General features: G+C 36.9%; 1 protein-coding gene across 2 annotated transcripts in view; it reads left to right on the top strand.

Moving 5' to 3' along the window:
• LOC139962150 (laminin subunit beta-1-like) overlaps nucleotides 1–21,961 on the top strand; it is an 80,197-nt gene that overhangs the window by 17,989 nt on the left and 40,247 nt on the right. The window contains exons 3-5 of one of the 2 annotated variants that reach the window (XM_071962090.1): nucleotides 7,773–8,350; nucleotides 11,440–11,703; nucleotides 13,122–13,139. In XM_071962090.1, coding sequence (XP_071818191.1) covers nucleotides 7,773–8,350; nucleotides 11,440–11,703; nucleotides 13,122–13,139 — 860 coding nt within the window. The remainder of the gene's footprint in view (nucleotides 1–7,772; nucleotides 8,351–11,439; nucleotides 11,704–13,121; nucleotides 13,140–21,961) is intronic. The other variant, XM_071962091.1, reaches the window with a different exon arrangement.

Raw genomic sequence — 21,961 nt, 5'->3', positions numbered from 1 at the left:
TGTTACAAATACAGAGGCTGGTATCTAGATCATGCAAATCCCCAAATAATCCTGCAATATATACAAATAAGCTACAATCATATGTTTCAACTAGTGGTGTTGCAGTATCTCCATGTTATGATGTTAGACACAATGAATTAATCCAACTATGGATATTTCACCAGTGACATGAAGCAAACTTTTGAAGTTTCAGTAATTTCCAAAATGATAGCTTGACTAAAGTATTAAAGGGTGACTAGGAATAAATTGGATATATAATTATGATGTCAAGAAGAAAAAGTAAAATAAAAAATAAAAAAAGGAAAAATTGCCATCATACTTTGACTCTAGCCAAATAATGTAGACATGTTTGTAACTAGGTAATGGTAATTGTAAAATATTGCACATCTGGCTTCCCAACCCACAATTTGTTGCATCTTATACATAGGATCTTATGGATTATTCTGGAATTTCTATTCTGGCAAATGTCAGAATAAAAATGATTTTATATGTGCTTCATGTTGTTACTGTAACACCATGTTACCAAAGTAGTTTCGAAACAATAAAAAAATGAAAAATATAAAACACCCCTCAAGTTCTAAATATTACAGATATTGCTGAGAGAGACAGTGTGTGTGTGTGTGAACATTTAACAGCTATCAGAAAGGTGATGTGGTGTCAACAAGGGTAGGGATATCGAAAAGGAAGTCAAAGGTCATGTGAACTCTACATTTTTGGGTTGTTTGCCGAAATTAACAGAGATTAAAAGTTTAAAACATTGAATTCTTATCTCGTTTGGTGAGAAGTATATAACTGCAAAACATTTCTACTGAACATGATGATGTGAATGTAGGACTGCTGGTACTTCAGTGTCAAAGGTCAAATTGTGTATGGTTATGGTTACAACTAATGGAAGGGTTAATGTACCTGCATGACTGAGTAGCAAAGAGTAACACAATATTACATTGTCCTCACTAAGGGAGCCTGAAAACAGCTCATTCCACCAGCTGAGTGCTGCTGACAGCCAAAGTCTTACAACAAGCTTACATGATGTAGTCAGAGGGGAATTCCTATGAAAACTGTCCTATTGGTTGGTGGTATACCTGTAGGCACACCTCGAACAGTGTGTTACATCAAAAGGACTTAATAGTTCATTATTGCTATACTTGATTGTGCAAACAAAGTGTAAGTTTATAAGGCTGTGTCTACCATGTATTAAGAAAAAATAGTTTGATAGAAAAGATGGAGAGTTTGGTTTAAAGAATATATAGGAAAACTGTCATTAACATTGATCAGACAAATTAATTTCAACAGATCCTATCTAAAAAAAACATAAAGTGTTTCAAAAAAGTTCCTTTCTACATTTGATGTGTACTAATTGTGAACCGTCAACATAGAACATATGTAGTGTAAACAAATAGTAGAATTGGGACATGTAGTCTATGTGTTTTTGTACAGGTTTATGTCAAACTGACAGTATGGATCCAACAGCATTCATCATGCTGTACAATGGTTTACTGTATCTACAAGATATACACTATACAATACAGTATGTTGCGGTAGGGTGGTATCTCTCATACATGCTATTAAATACAGTACTTAAATTTGAATTATTTGAAATGATCCAAGGTGCATTGTCAACTAGAGACCAGGCATTTTAGGTGTCGTAAGTAATTTGTAGATGCTACGGTCCTGGCGCGATGCTATAGGTTTTATCCTACACACACATTCCATAATGTTCTGGAATGATGATTTAACGCTGCACAGATTATCGATGTATCCGAAGAATGCATGCGAGTCCCAGTAGAAGAGAAGATGTACACAAAATGTGTCAACAGAAATGATTTAAGATCGCTCGTCTTCACGACAGCACTAAATATCGTCACTCCTGGGCTCGGATTTTAAGCCCTTCAAAACAACACATGGAATTTAGACACAAGAATTTGACTTAAATTTAAATAAAGCAGCAGAGTTAATTAATTTTTTTATAAAAAAGCAGCATTTTACAAAATTATGATTACCGTACAGTATACAGTGACAAAATGACTTATATCAAAATAAGAAACATTTTGATCTACTGTACAAGAGTAACATTTTCAAGTTACAGTAGGTACCTGTTCAGTCTGTAGATTGGAGCAATCTTGGAGTTTTGGAGATGAATGTATAAGTGAATAATGATCCTGTTAGGAGCTGAATTTGATCATCAAGCTGTGAGAGAAAGGTTTAGATGGAAACAGCACAGAATTGCTGGATAATAGATACTCTGATAGTGATAGATAACTCTGGTTAAGTTTAATTTCTGTATCAAGACCTGTAACTGAGTACAACAGCATGAGTACAATTATAAGCCTCCTTGGTATGAGTACAAGAACAGTACAGGCTCTATGCATGAGTAGGGATTCTTAATCTTGAACTAGTCGCTGTAATAGATTTCCAAGTTTCCCAGAGTATCAGCAGGGAGTTGTTCTGGAACTCACTGGTATCAGTACAAGTTCAAACCTTGAGTGAGGGTAAAAATACCCTACTCAATACAAGCCTGATACAGTCTCCACTGTAGTGACTGTACTATGGTAACGTTCAATCTTCTCACAGTGTATAAGGCCCCTTTTATGGAATGATCAAGGCACTGTTCATGTGGACTGACCACATACGTACAGTACAGTAGGGTGTACAGATGTCTAATATTTTATATGCATACCACATACTTCAAGTCTTGCTGTTTTAAAAGTTGTTGTTGTTGTTGTTGTGTATACGGCACATGATGTGATTAGGCTAGCCGTTGATGTTTACATGGTTTCTGAGGTTGGTTCAGCTGTGTCTATATATGTGGATCACTGTTAAATTGCAGTCATTTACTTGTCTGATAGTCCTCGTAAGTCTGTAACTATCACTCCATAAGGCCCATGCAGAATATGCTGAATTACTATATACTGTACATAACATTCTAGAGTACCATGTCTATAGCATGGAAATAATACGTTAATGCCAAAATGCAATATAGTATTTGCACCACACTGTACAGTACATACAGTACTTAATAACTTCAATATCCTATCTGTGTTAATTCACTTTGTTGAAATTTCTTCTGATGGGTGGCCTGGAAGGACTGCTCTATATACATGATAGGTATGCAGTCAAGCTATGACAGAGAGTGACCTAAGATATTAAATACAAGCCCCAATTTGATAGGCACCTGGAATGCAAGTGTCAACCTTGAATGCAGAGGGTTTGGGTCAGGAGAAATAACCTGGAATGTTGTCTGCCTTTTCTTAAAGGCTGCATTTTGTCCTGAAGCTGTCAAAATCTCTTGGTATATAGTTAGACCATTAAGAAAGGTACAATGATGAAGGACCTGAAAAACTTAAATCTAAATAGTTCATCGAATATTGCACAAAAACAATACAATCAAAGTCCTGAATTCAGTGGAATCTTCAACAGTAGAAAGAAAGAAAATTAAATGTGTGGGACACAGAATTTTTGATAGACATCAATTGATTTGCTTATTAGGAGCAGCACAGAGGTTGTGCAGTTAATCACATGAATCACATGAGTATGAACATACTGCACATAATGTACATATTGTTTGAGGTTAATTTAATATCGTGGGTTTTAGTTAATTAGTCGTCACTGCAGAGTAGCAATTCCTTTGTTTCAGAATGTTGTTTTTATTAAACCTGTGGCCTTCCTGTTTATTTTGCGCACATACTGTCACTGATATCCGATGCACATCTGAGGACAGTATGACAGCTGATAAACTTGTCTCTATTATAACTAAAGTCCTTTTTTAATCACTTCTCTACAAACATCCAAGTATTTGCTTTTCTTTTGGTGTTTTGGGGTTTCCTTTAAAGTTAAAACGCTCTTTCCTGCTTCAATGATTCACAACTTCAGCTATATTTAGGCCAATTTGTCACCTATTTGTCAAAGTTTACACACTCTAAAGGATGTATTGACAAATTGTCACCTGTGAACAATGGGTTCAGTAACTTCATCATATAAAGTATATATTTAGTACTTTTTTTGCCCATCTTTTACACGAGAAGAGAGAGGTCCCTTCTGTCACTGTTTTTGTCATTTAGCCTTTGAAGAAGATCCTGCTAGGATCGAAACGTCAGGCCAACTTACTTTTACACATTCTCCTACAGTACAGGCTCTCTAGTGGATAAGCAGTTTTCTAACAGTTTTATTTTATTTTGTGGAGAGAGGGTGCTAAAAGTCAGGGGAGTGCAGTCCTTGAGGAGAGGAAAATGGGAGGGGTTGGGAGAAAGGGGAGGGGGTGGGAGACAGAATAAAGGGGATTTTTGTTATAATTGCAAAACAATGGCTGTTCTTCTTGCAACCCGATAAAAAGTGCTACCACGAACAAAGTAATCGCATGTTGCAAAGTACAATGATTTTTCATATGCCAAAATACTACCACTCCAATCAGGTGAATATATTTCAAACCCTCACAGAAGACTCTTTTGAAACATTATACTGGACATTTTTTCTCTGCTACGCATTCCTGCCCGTCATTGCTTAGACTCTCTCTACACACTGCAGATTTTTTCCTTATTTTTCGTGGCCATAAAGTCTTGAACGAAAAACTTACAGAACGTCCAGGTAAAGGGGATATTTGCCTAGGGTATTAACTATTAATGTACACTTTAATCCACAAAGAGTACTTCACCCATCAGCGAGAGATAAGTGCTACAGTATGAAGAGCCAGCATTACACCCCCCTTGTACCCCCCCCCCAAAAAAAACATACCACATCTTTCAATAACATATTTGAAGATGGTTAGAGAAAACGGAAAAAGAATTCCCTATTAATCTTACTGAGCATTATATTGTACTGGATACATCTAGGTTATATCTACAGTACTGTTAGTAGGGAGAGTGCTGTAGTGTCCTGATAAAAATGTCCTGAGTTACTTGTTAAGGGCTTCATAAAATTTGACTAATTCCTATGATGAATTTCAAAGCTTGAATTGTGGAAATCTGGGTTGAAATTAGTCATGATGAAATATTAAGCAAGTTAAATTTGAAACTTTTGATAGAATATTAAAATTAAGAACAAAAAAGGTCATGGTCTCAATTGGCAATGTCACCATGCACACAATATTTGTGTGTACATACTCAATGATACAAACAATTCTAATGCAAGATTTTCATTTTCTTCAAACAAAGGTCTGTCATTGCCGATCTTCCAAACTTGTTGCTTTTCCAAAAGAAAAATATCACTGGATTTGATACTGAAATTTCTGTGTATACTACTTTGCAAAAAATATTGTCTTTCATGAAAATCACTTGAAAATCCATTCAACTTGTCTATGTGCATTTGATGGTATTACTGGCTGCTCTTATCTCCTTGGACGCTGTGACATTGGCTTGGGAGTCTTATGGTAATGTTGACACAAAGTCTATTATTATTAGTACTAATCTATAGAACCCCTTGTGCACACATAACTGCCTGCATTAGGATACCACCTTACTACAGTACATACCTTTGTGTGTTAGGGTCACAAATAGAACTGTATGGTGGTGGTGCCTAGAGGCTATAATCCCTCTAGTGACAAGAATAGGTTCCTAGTCTGCATTAGTGTACTAAGTACTGTAGGTATGGAGAGGGTTGAACAGTCAGTTAGATGATGGTGACCCTACCCATCAATGTATTTTGTTTAGATGCCAATTACTGTATACTGCCTGGGGATATGTAGAAATCTCTAAATCAAATGAAAAAATGAATATGGTCATTTGGGATTGCATGAATCAACTTTGGGAATTCTAGATGTCATTTTCTCTTAGAGCTAAAGTATTGGAAGTTTGTAGTTGGAGTGTGTGGTATAGAAATGGTTATGTACACATTGCACAGTGTGAGAGCTTGCATCAATGTAGAGTTATGCTGTAGGGTCGCAGAAGTAAATAGATGATGTTGGCTGACAGGGTCCGTTCATCGAGACGTAGTTAAATCGATGTGGGAATTAAGGAGCAATGGTTTGGAACCATGACTGCGAAGACGGCTATCTGCCACATACCGCGAATCTTCTAGTCCTACTGTAGTTGAGAACAGATGCGGTGGAAGGGAATAAAGTGGTAATACACCTTTTTAGATAATTAAATTCAGGTGACTAACAGTTTCATGCCACGCCATGCCCATCAATGATGGTGTTGGGATTGATAGGTTGGTGTGAACTTTAAGAGGCAGAACCCCTGCAGTCACCCCCACTATTTAAGAGAGGCATGAATTAACTAAAGAATAAAATTAGAATTATGACTCAGTAAGAATAGTTGATTATTTGAGAGTTGTTCGATCCTCGCGCCCTCCCTTATTCCCCCAAAATGGAATGTTAAGTCATTTAGTACATGTACAGTATGTATGCACAGGAATGTCTGTATAATTCAACAGAGTACACCAATGCATTCGTATAGTCGAGGTAAAGGTTTTTTCAGGCTAATACTCCAAACATAAAAGAATATTAAACTTATGTACTGCCCCAGTGCTCCATATGAACTACTTTTACAAGGCTAGTAATAATCTCAGCTATATGATAGAAATAGATCATATCTAGTCACAGGCCATGTTCACCGGTGCACAATTTTATTTCACAATCCTCTGCTTCATACATATGGCAATTGTTACTTGTCATCAAAATTAGACTGGACCCTATTAAATTTCACAAAGATTCTCCCTTCTTTTTTTTAATCCCCCACAGTAATAAAGCAATAACAATTTTGTGTCTTATTACAACCATATTGCAATCAGAGGAACAGCCCTATTTCATGGGGGTCAGAAGGTCCTGAAGTTAGGGATCAAAAACAACATAAGGATAATCGCTAAGGTGGTTGGGTGGGTGGTGATGAGGGTGACTTCTCAGTCTTCTTCTTATTGTCTTGCTATACTTTTCAACTTCATATCATGGTTTTGAAATTTTATTTTTTTATGATGACAATGATTTAGTATGCTGGATGAACAAACCATCATATTCCCAAAGATGTCTAGGGAAGGGAATTAGAAGATGGCCATATTTTTGGGACTCTCCACGGAATAATGTATCAATTTCTTGATTCATCGGCATACCGCAACTCAGTCATCCTTTTTAGTCATTGAGTGGAACCAGTCCCTTATAGAAAAGGCAGAACTTTTGCAGTGCAGGAGCTCTAGATATATCAGAAGAAAAGTCCATTTTCTTTTTTTATATATATTGTTTTATCATTCATGAGAACAGACTTTGAAACATCTGAAATGTAATTTTGGGTGCCCAAGGATTAATTTTAGTTTTTGGATAAATATTAGTACTATTTTGTTTTTTTAACACTTTGTAAGAAATAAACACAAAGCCTCTCCATTGGTGCAGCTTTTGAAATGAAAACATGAACGTCGTGTCACTTAAAGTTGACTCATATGTGATGTTTTGTGCCCTTGGACATTACAATCCCTGCTGATGTCACATTTATGGAAAAATTTCAAAATTACATCAAACCCTTACCATTATCTAATTGTACCTGCACAGCAAATTTTAAATAAGGTAAGCTGGCTGAAATGATTTAACACTCTCATTTAGGTATATAAGAAGTTCAGAAGATTACATGCTGGTGCAATATCTAAAACCATCACAAATTAACCCAAACCTTGTAAAAACAGTGAGTCAGTGTATCTGAAGTAAGTTATATTGCATTAAGTTTGGAAATATATATATATATATAAATGAAAAGTCTGTTCACCAATGCATCAAAACAAAAAGATTTCGTTGATATGTCACACGTACAAGTCAAGCTAGATAAACACCGCCCTCTCTTGTTGTTATTCCACAGTTGTATACGGGCAGATACCCATTGGTCAGGACTTGGGGCCGAACATCCCATTCAGTGAATGCGAGGGAGGCAGCTGCTACACGGGTGATCTCCTGATCGGCCGAGAGGACAGATTATACGCGGCGTCCACGTGTGGTATGGAGAAGCCGGAAAGATACTGTATAGTCAGCCATCTAGAGGACAAGAAGAAATGCTTCTACTGCGACTCCCGACAACCTTACAGCAAAGGGAGGTACGAGATCAGCCACAGGATCGAGAATGTGGTCACGTCCTTCATGGCCGGAGGCAAGAAGATGTGGTGGCAGTCAGAGAACGGAGTCGAGGAGGTCTACATCCAATTCGATCTGGAGGCCATCTTTCATTTCACACATTTAATCATGACTTTTAAAACCTTCCGTCCACGGGCGCTGACGATCGAGAGATCGTCGGACTTTGGCTCCACGTGGAGGGTGTACCGCCATTTTGCGTACGACTGCTCAGAGTCCTTCCCGGACGTCCCGACCGGTCCTCTGCGTAACCTGAACGACGTGATCTGCGAGGAGAGCTATTCTACCGTAGAGCCCTCGTCAAATGGAGAGGTTGGTTTAAAGCAGCATTTTGCGTCCTCGACTATGATTTTTTTCAACCTCACTGACTCCACTATGCCATAACGACATACATAACTAGCTTATCTATTTATATTTTACTCCAAATGGTGGCATAAAAGTCGAAAAAATTGCAACTTTCAACTTTGTTGTTCTCCAAGATATTTTCCGTTGGGAACCCGATAAACCTCGCCCATAATATGAATATTTAAACCTACGAACGTCATTGACAGATACGTAATATAACACCACGCTTGATTTGTGTACAGTCTATATGGCAGTTGTACCAACGCAAAGTCTTGAATCTATTTTTAGCAACGGCTCGTAACTAAACCTGCATCTCTGATTGGTTGAATTCAAACTAGTGGGTTTGGGAACTGAATGCGATAATTTTGTATGTGGAATACTCGCCAATTAACGTTTTTGGCAGGGAAAAACTTGGCTAATATCTTAATTTGCTGTTTTTTGATTTGATGTATGTAAAAAACTCGATGGACATGTCAAAAAAGTAGAAAACGGCGACCAAACGCAAAATGCTCATGAATAAACATACTATTCACTGATTGGTGGAATTCAAACTAGTGGATTTGGAGATATGAAAACTTTGTCGAGGACACTTTTACTCGTTATCGATATAAATCGTTAATTACTCGCTAATTAACGCTCTTGGCAGGGTGAAACTTGGATGGTATCTTAGTTTGCTGTTTTATGATTGATACATGTAAAAAAATCGATGCACATGTTAAAAAGGTGGAAAAAAGCGACCCAACGCAAAATGCTGCTTTTAAGTTTCATCTTTTTTTTGGCTCTAGAGGAATATATTCCAGAGATAGATAATGTAAAACGTACACTGAAGAGACAAAATATTCCACCCTGTTAGCTGAAAACCGTATCTAAGTTGTCTTGTCCCTCACCAAAGATATGGTTCATTGAACCAAAGCTGCAGAAAAACTATCAGCAGTTTTACTTCTGTCAAGCATTCAGCTCCAGCCGCTAGAAGATCCCTTTAAATTATTCCACAAACTGGAAATGGTCTTATAGCAATTTTCATGCAGTGTGCACAGGCCAGTTTCCATGATTCCTGTTATTAACGATCTTTCTCATTACTGACTGCCATTGGTTTATACTTCAGTACAGTGATACACTGTGCATAGTTTATCTATGGTGGATATAGGGTAGGCTATTTGACCTTCACATTTATAATCTTTCCAGACAATTGGATTTATGATGATAGAGTAATAACAATGAAGAAACCACCCAGGTGGAGAAAGAAAAAAACCACAATGGTGAACCCTCAAATATGTAAATGATTGTCCCCTACAGGAAGGATTTCTTGCTCCTACAAGGAGGATGAATTGAAATATTAGTGACCCTTGCTGGTAGTTAATGAAAGAAACCTCAGGTTTATTCAGCAGCTACATGTACCCACAGTGTGCCTGTCATTACATAGAGATCATGGCTCGATTAATAATGATTGACTTTGAATGGGATTATGGATGAACCGATCCAAACATGAAGTGGATATTTACTCTCGCTTACTCACTTACCTGTCTCCCCAAAACAACTGCACACTGTCACTCTACCCTGTCTAGAGCACATGATAATATACAGTGTGCATGTTTATATTGCTGGCAGAATCTGTCTGAAGTTTTTCAGAGCTACTGTTGGTCAAGGACATTACAATAGGGGTAGTACTGTCTGTGTTTATAACTGTTTGTTGGTCAGTGACTGATCAGTGAACAGTGACAAAAAAAACAAATGCTCTTGGGGTATCCATTTGCTGAGTCCAAATTGGTCACCCGATTGCCTGCTTACTTCATGTAGAACTCAGCACTGATCTGTATTTTATAATATTGTATGAATATCAAGAAGGAAAAGCATATCAACAACAACAAAAATTCCCAATAAAATGGAAGAAGTTACATAACATTTCTCCCTTTCATTGTTTTGAATGAAACTGTTAACACAGAAAGGAAGACAATTTTTAATGTACTTTACCATGACAAAAAAGTTATGGATAAGGTTAAAGGATTGGTTCAGGTGTTTAACATGTCTATTTTGTATGAAAGAGCATAACAAGACAAAAAGAAAAGTGAAGAAACTACCATGATAGCATGCTCTGTTAAGGAGATATGACACTTTGAAGATATCAAAATTTCTTTGAAAACGACTGGTGTAGAAAGACTTAATGAGAGGGTGTGACGTCACATCCTCACTTCCTTAACATTTGTGAATATGTTTCTTTAAAAATTATTTACATTTTTTAACACATTTGAAAATAATATAATCAAAAATTCTTCAGATGTTTAATCTCAAATACTTCCTTTGACAAATATGAGATCTCCTGACATATCTTTTGGTTGAAAGTAATGAAATCTCACAAAATATTTAGAGCAAAAACAAACACTTTTCAGGAATGTGAGGATGTGACATCACAGCTAGTCAGATTTCAGCAGTTTCTACACAATCTGATAAAACTTTACACTTGAATATCTCTTTAACCGAAAAAGATATTTGAACAGTTTTTTCACCATTGTGTTTCTTTTATTGTCCTCTTTCATATAACATAAACATGTATGACAACTGAACCAATCCTTTAACAATCCTGTGGACTGGCTGAGTATCCATATTACCATCATAGTGTCAGTGTTAGGTTATGCAGTAAATATGGGTTTATGCTGCTATGTAGATACATTTACTCACTTTGAATAGAGTTGGTGGTTTGATTTCATATATCCACTTCAGTAGCTGCAGTGATGATGGGTAGACCACTTACTTTGGAAAGAGGTAGGTTGGGGGGGGTGGGGGAGGGGGAACATCATAGGCTGAGAGGTGATGGAATGCTGTAAACAATTTTCTGATGAAATGGGGACAAGTGGATCTTCACTTTTTCGACTGAAGAAGACTTTGATTGCATTGTTTAACTACTACATGATGCAACTTGAATAGGTAGTACAATTCTTCTAATGCTTCCACCATTCATTACCCACCTATCTCATAAATTCGATCAATGATGGCTAAACCACTCTTGACTCGCCACCGATTACATTTTACATTTAATCTAATTTCTCAACCGTTTCTAGGTTATCTTCAGGGTCCTCCCACCTCATATACGGATCAGCGACCCTTACAGCGACGCTGTCCAAGACATGATCAACATCACCAACCTCCGAATCAACTTCACCCAACTGCACACCCTAGGCGACGACCTGGTGGACAATCGACCTGAGGTCATCGAGAAATATTACTACGCCATGTACGACATGGTAGTCAGAGGCAGCTGCCACTGTTTCGGCCATGCATCCAGATGTATACCCGCAGAGGGAATGGAAGGCCGCCGCCAAATGGTAAGACAAACCGCCGTCTGGTTTTGAGACATCTTCGTTACGTCACGGTCCGACATTTTCACTTGAAAAAACATCCTAATTTTTAAGTACCAATGGTGCTGTCTTGCGACGACGAAGGATGATAAAAGTTGCCAGATTTGTTTTTTTTTGGTACATCACTTTCCTCGTCCCGTATGATTTATTTTATTCTCCTATTCGAGGTAATCAGTGTCTTATAGACGAAAGTCACTGGCCCCAGATCGGTAGTGACCCTCTAGATCACTGTCGTCATTCCAAAAATTCGCTAGCCCGTACGACAGACATGTCGTCGTCGTAAAACCTTGAAAGATAAACCCATTCGGCTGCCATTTTGAGTCCAGCCTGGGGCCACTATTGCCGTTATCAATGACAGTTTTTCTGTGCCATTTTGCAAGCTTGTGGTTCTTGTCCTTGGAAATGGCAAGTACAAATCAATATTATAAATCAATATTGTCTTACATATTTTTTGCCTCAAATTGTTATGTGTACAGAAGGGCAACAATTGCTTTATTTACATAAAAAAGTTTCCTATTAATGCTTGATTACCACTTGAAAATCTTATGTCAGATCAGGAATTTGTTGGTGTGATGTCTCTGTTTCCTGTGAATTGGGAATTTTTGTTGCACTAATGACTAAAATGCAAAAGATTTGTAATTATGTCACTCCGACTCTCTTACCTGTCTCCTCAAATATATGCACTTCAAATTTTTGCTAGGCAGTGCCTGTTGTTGTCATATAAAAGTCGTTGTTATGGCGTTTATATCTTGCACAAATCTTGGGCCTATTAAAGAGATGGGTAAATTTAGTACATTAGGTGTGATGAAATAGTCCTAAGATAGACAAAAATATATGTGCTTGAAAAAAAAGGAAGGCCAATGATCTCTTAGAAGAAGTTATAAACATATCAGATATGTGGGGGTTGACTCATTTTCGAGGTTCCCTCTAAGGGTACTGTGAGAACAGTAGCCCATATTAAGAAAAATCCATTATACTTGGATTCCCCCCCCCCCCCCTTCAGTCACCCTTTGAGTCACTGTTGTTCTGTTCATCAGGACAATAGGTGACCACAAATGGACACCCAGTTTGGACAATTTTGTATATACTGTAGTGTCATGTCCTGCTTCAGAGCACTCGTATTGTCAGTACGAGCAGTATGAATATCATGTTTCTATCAGATCGAGATTAGGAACTGTTTGTACTGTCAATACCAGTGCTTTGAAGCATGATATTGGAGTACAGTTTAGAGAGGTATTAGCATAATGAAATTGTCCCGACTGGCTGCAAATGGAGTGAATGATGCTGAATATTCATGATCTTATATGATTATTCAACATTTGTATGAATATTTACAATGGAATCATGTATTCATATGTGATTAATCTGTCTGATTCTTAACACAGAATACCAATGTTAAAGAGGTGAGTATGATTTCAGATATGGGTTTCATTCCAAACTCACTATCTTGCTAATTAATCACTTCTCTTTTTTTCTCATGTATTTTTTTCTTCTTATTTATCTACTTTTTACATTTAAACCAAAATGAAAATATCAATATATATATAATTTTTTCTTCACCATTCTCTCTCTCGTCTCATAGATTAGTTCCAAAAATATTTAATCGTCAATCAAAACTCTTCTTCCTTTTTCTGTTTAATTTAAAAATTCTCTCCACAAATATGCATGTCTGTAATTTTCATGTTTCCATGTCAGTATGACCAAAAAAAAAAAACAGTAGCTCAACTTTGGCAGCGACCTCCTTCTCTGTTTTTCGCTACACCCTCTTCTTTAGAAACCAAACACGATAGTGCCTTTTTCTGTCATTACTATCAAATCTTCTCAATACTGTTTCTCAAGTAATAGTTCAATCCCCCAACCCCCCTCCTCTCACAAAATTGTACTCCATGATGCCTCTCTTAGATATCAAGTGTCACAACCCCCCCCCCCCTCGAGAAGTAGATTTATCCTCCTTTTATATATTGCTTTGTAGCACCGCAAGGGTAACTCAGTTACTGCACAGTGTAGTCGGGTGTGTCAGTTGACTTAACAAGAAAAACAAAGTATATTACACGCTCTTATTCAAAACCCCATCTCAATAAGTCAATATCTTGACCCATAATTTGAGATATGGTTGGTTTTCTGTAACCTATATTGAACTGGCTGTACCTTCAACTACTCCAGGAAGTGGGATCACAGTACGGGGGGGGGGGGGGGGAGGGGGAGAGAGCCTATGATGTCAATTGTGGCAAATTACTGTATGTTCTTCAAAAGCTTTACTAAGCCTTTTTTATAAGAAATAAAAAAAACATGGATTTTTTTAGCTCAATTGCCCTGATTTTCATTATTCACTTAATTGTTGTCAGGTTCATTCACAAAATTTGAAAATTTCATATCTCTGTGAAACAAATTGCTATAAGGACATAGACATGATGCTGAAAATTTTATAGTTTTCCTGAGCAATTAGCTTTGAACACCAGAAGATCAGAAAATCGTCGTAATGGATTTGCTGTGTTTAGTGAGTGGTTTTACCACATCTTACAAAACATTCAATTCTCAATAAAAATTTAAAAAAAGGGATCACACTCATAGGTTTTTCCAAAACACAAACGAAGAGGTTTATGGGTGAGTGATTAAAGAATTTGAATTGCTTCTTAACATTTTGTCACCCAGATACTATTTTCACATCAGTATTATAGTTATTCTAAAATGCGAGTTGAAAACCTTGAAATGAGTTTCCAACAATTACTACATTTCTTGATTATGGTGGAGCAAATAGAGTAACTTGTTATGGGATTTTCCTGAAATATAGCTTCAAGAAATTGATATAGAAACAGTATCCCAGAAAACTGCTTCAAATCAAAGAGAGATTTCACAAACAGCTTAAAATTACATAAAAGCTGCTTTAGGTTAAAACTGTCAAACATGTAAACAAGTCTATGATAATGTCATCACCAGGTAGTGCCCCTATTCTCATTCACTCTCCCTGTTAACAGCACATATAAACTTGCCTCATAGATTTGTCCTTGACTTCGAGAAGTTGGTATATTTCTCTCTATCTTACATCACTCACAAAGGATGACAAACCTTGCTCAGGAATATTTGAGGAAACTCTCTCCCCTAGTATCCTTGGATAATTCTAGAGGAGAATTTCCATCGGAGAAAAAAACAAAATTTTCACTAGTTACGCCGGCCACACAGAACATACAGTACTTAAGACCACAATTGCTACGGACAGCTAAGAGCAATGAAGTAGTTACTCTCTTGTTGGAGTTGTTGCCCCTGGAAGTCCCTAAAGAAAGGGAATGAAATAAATAACCCAAGCAGGATGCTTTCTTCAAAAGCCAGTTCATTAAAGGTTATTTGCCCGAGTACCCCAGAAGAAGAGTCGTTTACAGCTACTGAGGGAGCTGAGAGGTCCATTCTATTGAAATGATATCATCCTAGGATTCCCATTAATTTTGTGCTTTTTCTTGCGCCATCCCCACGGCTTTCCTTGATGAAGAAGGTATGGAATGTGGTTGTCATCCAGGGGTGAAGTAACTTTTGAAAGCGGTTTTGGAGTTTAAACCAGAGTTGATGATAGGCTGGAGAAGAAGCAAAATCAAAAATAGACTGAATTTGCAGATAATATAAATAAAAAACTAAGTGTTCATTCGTTTCCAAAAAGTGGATAGATGTGTGTAACTGTACGTTATACTTTGATATTGGCATTTAGAAATAGTGAATCTTTTAAGTATGAAAGAAAAAGTTGGTATTCATATTCATAAGTCAATGCAACAGAAGACCTTGCAGGATAATATTATTGGCAGTACCTTAAGCTACCCAATGCCAGTCTTGCTTCTTAGAAAAGTTAGACCCCAACAAACAAAAACACACAGAAAATACCACCTCTAATGTTTCCCTTCCATGTCCTAGTTGTAGAACTATACACCTTTGTCAAATGACTTTGCTCTGTATTGGTCTTTGAAGGTAGCCCCTCTCTATTCCCTTCCCCACTCCACCACCCCTGATGAAGCTTAAGTTGTCTGTCGTCTCGTCCTTGCTGTGATGTTTCTCAATTTCATTAGAAGTAGTTTTATAGCATTCGTTTATTTTCAGGCACATTTTACAGTGAATGACTCAATTGTTTTGACTGTGTTAATTGTTATATATTCATTATTCAACTAAAACTCTACACTCAGGTAGTTGCTGGTACTGTAAATAATTAAGTCTGTGTGGTATGTTTTATGTAACGTTGACCTCTGTGCAGCGGGTATCTGGGACGAAAAGGATTCCAGGTTTATTAGTCTGCGGATCCATCTGTGTTTGTCTATACCAAGAGTCGAGTCTGCCATGCAAGCGACCCAGAAATGGCTCTGGTGCGAAAAAGCGGAATTTCCTCAGGAACTATCTAATGGAGATCTTGATTTTGATTGGCCGTCTGAGGTTCGAGTGTGGGAAAAGTCAAAGCAGTCAAGGACGACCATGTTACTTAAGTCACATTTAGTCAGACTTTCCCATATCATCAATGTTTCCTCAGTTTGAACTGCTGTCCATCTGTTCCTTAAGACCTTTGGTTTAAAGAAAGAGTTTCAAAGAGTCAGTTATTTTTTCTCTTTCTTTCTAACAAGAATTAGCATGTAGTTTGAGGCGGTACTGCTATTTAATACTGTCTACTGTATATCAAAAGGCTCGACTTTCTTCTGTGGGATTTTCTACGCAGGAACAGGAAACCGTTTTCACGGAAGTACTTGAGAGATTGATTGCTGTTTAGTTTGATGGCAAATAAAAAGACTGAATTCAAAAGAAAAAAAAATGCTTCTACTGGTGTGAAAAATCTGGCAGAATAGGTTGTATGAATGTAACATGTCTTTGTTATGCGAGTCACAAATAGTTTTGTCGTATTGACATTTTGAATAAGTACAAATATGGCACCATTCTTTCATTTTGAGATCTCTGCCCTTAACGGGTGGGTGGCTGGTTAAAAAATATCTGACTAGTCTACTCGACTTGAGGATTGACTTTATTAGAATGTCGCTGCTGCAAATGGTTTTTGGTGCGGTAGTACTTTGTGTTTTCATCATAGAAGGTTTAGCAGACAAAAACTCTATCCCTATAAAATATGTGGCAATAGGGTAAGGCAGGGGTGGGCAACCGTTTTTAATGAATGGGCCAGATATAAGGAGTGAAATTGACTGGGCCGCACCAACGACCTGCTGTTGATTTCAAACCTTTGATTCCGAGGACCTTCAAGCAATAGGTGTGTGTACTTAATCTGTAATCACACAAAAACATAATGTCAATACAGTACAGTTGATAATTAATGGGGGTAATAGGCATACCTGACAGCATCATTAGTGCCGATAAATTCAAAGCCGCTAGCTCGTTTTCTGTGATGATGTAAAATAGATTGATATTTTTCCTTTTTCTTGAGACATCTCACGGGCCGCAAAACAATCACTGGCGGGCCGCATGTGACCCGCAGGCCATAGGTTGCCCACCTCAGGGGTAAGGGGATAAAGATAGGCTAGTTTCTGAGCTTGTATCACTTACAGCCTACATTGATCAGTTCCCAATATGGTTTAAATATTGAAATTTTGTATCAAGATTACTCAATATGAAGATTGATATTTTCTACCTAAATGTTGGTTGTTATTCTTGATTTTTGACTTTTTTACTAAAATTTTTTGATTATTTTTTATTACAGTATATGAACTTACCAAAATATAACAGTGATATTCTTTACAGCACCCGCTAAATGTATGACGTACCCAATGCACTCTTTATTACGCACACATTGGCCACTGCAGTATATATATATTTATATATTGTGCACACTTAAAAAATATATCAATGTTATACTGTATACAGCAGAGCTATACCTGTTCCAAATTGAGATTATACCTACACTAGCAGCACCAGTATACTTGGTAGTTATCAGAACTATAAAAAATTACTTTTAATTATATTCATTTTATTTCATTTTTTATTGTAGATTTTTGTCTTCTTTTTTTTTGCTCCAACATGAATGATAGCCCCTCACTCTGAGAGATACCTCTAACTCTAAGAGATACTCTAACAACTACCTCTTAACTTAAAGAGATACCATGAAGTCTAAGAGATACCATGAAGTCTAAGAGATCCCTCACTCTAAGAGATACCTCTAACCCTAAGAGATATCCCTCATCCTAAAAGATACCCCTCACTATTAGAGATACATGTGGTTATAGCAATAGGAGATTATTACCAACAAACTAAGAAATACCTCTAACTCTAAGAGATACACCTAACTCTAAGAGATACCTCTAACCCTAAGAGATATCCCTCATCCCTAAGAGATACCCCTCACTATTAGAGATACATGTGGTCATAGCAATAGGAGATATTACCAACAAACTAAGAGATACCCCTAACTCTAAGAGATATGCCTCTAACTCTAAGAGATATCTCTAACCTAAGAGATATCCCTAACTCTAACAGATAAATATATGGTTATAGCAATTTGCCAACTCCTAGTCATTCAATCTTTAGTCCTGCATAGCAAATTTTATCAGTCAAAAGTTTAGTGTAACATATTAACCTCATATTGTTTCATAAAGTCCCTTTGGGATTTATGATTCAACTCCTAGGTTTGATTTTGATGGACTTTAGCAACATACAATATTTTTTTTTATTTTAGTGCCCTATCTTCCTACATGTACAAATGGAAGTGAGCATATAAACTGCTAGATTGTGGGAATATGTCACACACAATACAGCCTTTAAAGCCCACACTGAAAAAAAAACACACAATGACAGGAAGTTATCAGCCTATTGCATGCACCTTGCAGGCTAAAACAGGAGTGACCTGTACTTTCAGATAATGTGGGATGTACAAATGAACAAGAACGTTACTTACATAAGGTGGTTAAAGGTAATCTGTATAGGTCCCAAATTATAGCACGCTATAATTGCAAGAAGTTTTCAAAAAAGTACTTTCCTAGAGGTCTTTACTCTCCAAATTGTTCTCAGATTTTTTTAAAGGAACACACAAAATAACTGAATGTCCCAATGAGGAAAATTTCCTCGAAAGTTGTAGTAAAAAGCCGTTCAAGAATTTTGACCAACAGTGACCATATTTAAATATCTAGCATATTTGGGGCCAATACAGCATACCTTTATTCAAGGAGGACCTAAATATTCAGAATATTAACTGTCTAGTTGAAACTGAATAGCTGTTTGGTTTAAAACAGTTTTGTTCTACTTTGCATAGTACTTGAAGCCAGCCATCCAGTGACGTTACAAAAATTGGAAGGTGTGTCGTATGTTGTATGCAGACTAACATTGGAAATGGGGGTGGGGGGGGTGTGGGGCCATGACGGAGAGGCATTCAAAATGGTGGAAATATATCAATTTGTAATGTTGGACTTAATAGATACTTTTGTGTAGTTTTATCTTCATGTTTAATAGGTGTGGGGAAGGGTGAGACCGGCACATGTTTATATCAGTTTTGTCACATACAGTCACAGTCCCTATTTTGGATATTTGTGGCTTGTTTCAGATCATGTGTAAAAGGGTGATATAGGGTGACTGGGTGACGGGAAGAAAAGAAGGAGCATTTTACCAGTGGGCACAATTCATAACAAACATGAAATTGTGGGAGTGAGGTGAAGGGGGGGCGGGGTTGGGCAACAACTGGCACTGGCCAGTTAAGGAACCGTTGGAACCCTCAGACCAGAGAATTGCCACAAATGATTCAATTATTCTATATGCTATACGGAGAGGTACAGTATATATAATAACAGTATTTTACATGTACTGCAATATTTTGCTTATCTTTGCAGAGTTAAAGTCAGAAGCTACTGGTTTGGGTGTTTTAATTTCAATTGCCAATCTGAAATATTATTTACCACAAAAATAGCAATAATATAATTTGCAATTCCAAAAACAATGTCCAGACCTAATGACCTGCAGTAGGTAGGCAAATTTTGTACTATATTATCGTAGTGCCAAATGTGCCTTTTTCTTTCTTGCTCGAATTCACTTTCCCACGCTTCCCATACCGTTTGTGTCACTCAGCAGGAAGGAGCTTCTATTTCTAAAATGCTTATACTAATAGAGATAGACAGGAACATCGGTGTTAATCAATTACGTAGGATGATAGGGGGAGGGTTAAGGTATTTCCTTCTTTGGGGTCTGCGTTGTTTGTTTACAGATTTAACTAGCTAGGATAATATGTTACAGTATATAGTATAAGGATAAGTTAACATTGAGGTGGCAGCAGGCATTATGTAGTGTTTAAATTGTATGGGGGGTCATTTAGGTGTTATTACCTTAATCCAGTTAGCATAAATTAAATAAAACATTAAAACCAACAAAAAAGGAAAATATAATAGACCAGGGCTTCCCAATATGCTTCTGTGCAAACAGTGCCGTGGAATATTTCAACCCAGTCCCGAAGAAAGGAAAAGAAAACATGGCCCACCTTTCCAATCTAACTTTCACATATGCTTTAAAACAGTATATGGGTGATAATTTATTTAATATTTTTTTTTTTTTATTGCTGGCCATCATAGAAAATGACTCGAGAACATGCCTTGTTTAGACTATTTATAAATTCGTAATCAGTTTCGTGGTGGTGCTCCACCTTCTTCAAACCTACAACAGGTCAAAGAAAGGAGGAAAAGTCAATAAATTTGGCACTGAAAAATAAAATTAAAAAAATTTCAATTTATGATCCAATTAGTTTTATTTTACATTACAAAATTTTTGATTATTAAGTACTAATTGTCTACATGTAATATCATCTATGTATTCTATTAAGTTTTGATCTGTTTGTTACTATTTCAAATATATTTTCAGTACCGTGCATAAACTTTTTACACTCCACCTGTACATCTTGTGACCCAGGATTATACCTATAGCATCATGTGACCCAGGGATACCTATACCACCCATGGGTTCCACCATACATAACACTTTTCTATCATGATTCGTTATATATATCTTCATCACAGAAATGAAATACCAAGCGTTCTTGGTCAGTGGTGTCTCACGGTTTCATTCACATTGATTCAATCCTGTTTATTTTTGTATTTCTATTATATATCGTTTTAATATATATCAAAACAGATTTTTCTTTGTAAACTAACCAAGACATTTTTCTTTAAAAACATGTTACATTTTTGTAAAGACAAAAAATTTCATATCATTATATATATACTCAACATCACCGGCAAGTTGGTTTTATTTTGTTTTGAAATACAAAAAGCCCCACTATCCATGAATCATTATCATCATCAATTTTACAACTTGTATAGATCTGCTTTTGTTGGGTCGACAACAAAATATGGATTTATCTTCATAATTATTCACTGTCATGCTAAGTTCATAAGAGTTAAAAATCATTTTGTTCTTTTGTTCACGAAACCTTCCCAGGTGGTTAGCCTCCGATGGTTCTCACAAAAACCGATACTTGTGAGAAGGGGGGGAGGGCGGGCATTTCTCGTCTTTTATGAATGAATTTTGTATAATTTCAGAAATTCTACGGAGTTACATATTGCTGGTGTAAGAATTTATGTATTGATCTTTCAGTAGGTCAAGTTCTGTATTTAAGGTCACGTCTTGTTGACAATAAACACATATTACTATTCTGTTAGTAGCCTAGCAGAAAGTAATTTGACACATCCTTCAAAACAGTAACTGCTCTAACATCAACATAAAACACAATTTCCTCTTTGGAAGTACATGTGATCTTCAATAATAACATAATTTCTATCGTTTGCATTTGCTATTTGTATGGAATAGTGGCATAAATGAGAATACGGAGCGGCACAACCACCATTTTTGTACCCGGTGGGGGGGGGAAGGCATTGGGAGAGAGGGTTACTCATCCAGGGAGAGGTGTCCCCTTGCCATTGAGGAATTTTGGTAAGATAAAGGTGCTGAGATACAAAACGATGTTATATTTTGAAACAATGTCAAAGATTTCTCTACTGAGTAGTTTGTACTATACAAGTTATATATTTATGTACAGTACTATACACTGGGATTTTCTGTCATATTCTGCCTGTCAGTGGGGCAATCCGCTCTACCACCCCCCCCCTTCCTCACCTCCCTCTATGTCCACAGAAGTATTCATGGTTGAGCATCTGAGCATACCTGTAATTGGTTTAGTGACAAGTACAGTTTGAATAACAGATTATATTCCATATTAGAGATATATACACTTCATGAACACTATATACACAAATACTATACATACCATGTACTGTGGGGGGGGGGG

This window comes from Apostichopus japonicus, chromosome 20, assembly GCF_037975245.1.
Source record: "Apostichopus japonicus isolate 1M-3 chromosome 20, ASM3797524v1, whole genome shotgun sequence".
Lineage (NCBI taxonomy): Eukaryota > Metazoa > Echinodermata > Holothuroidea > Aspidochirotida > Stichopodidae > Apostichopus > Apostichopus japonicus.
Note: the sequence above shows the minus strand (reverse complement) of the source record. Positions and strands in the feature narration are given on the sequence as shown.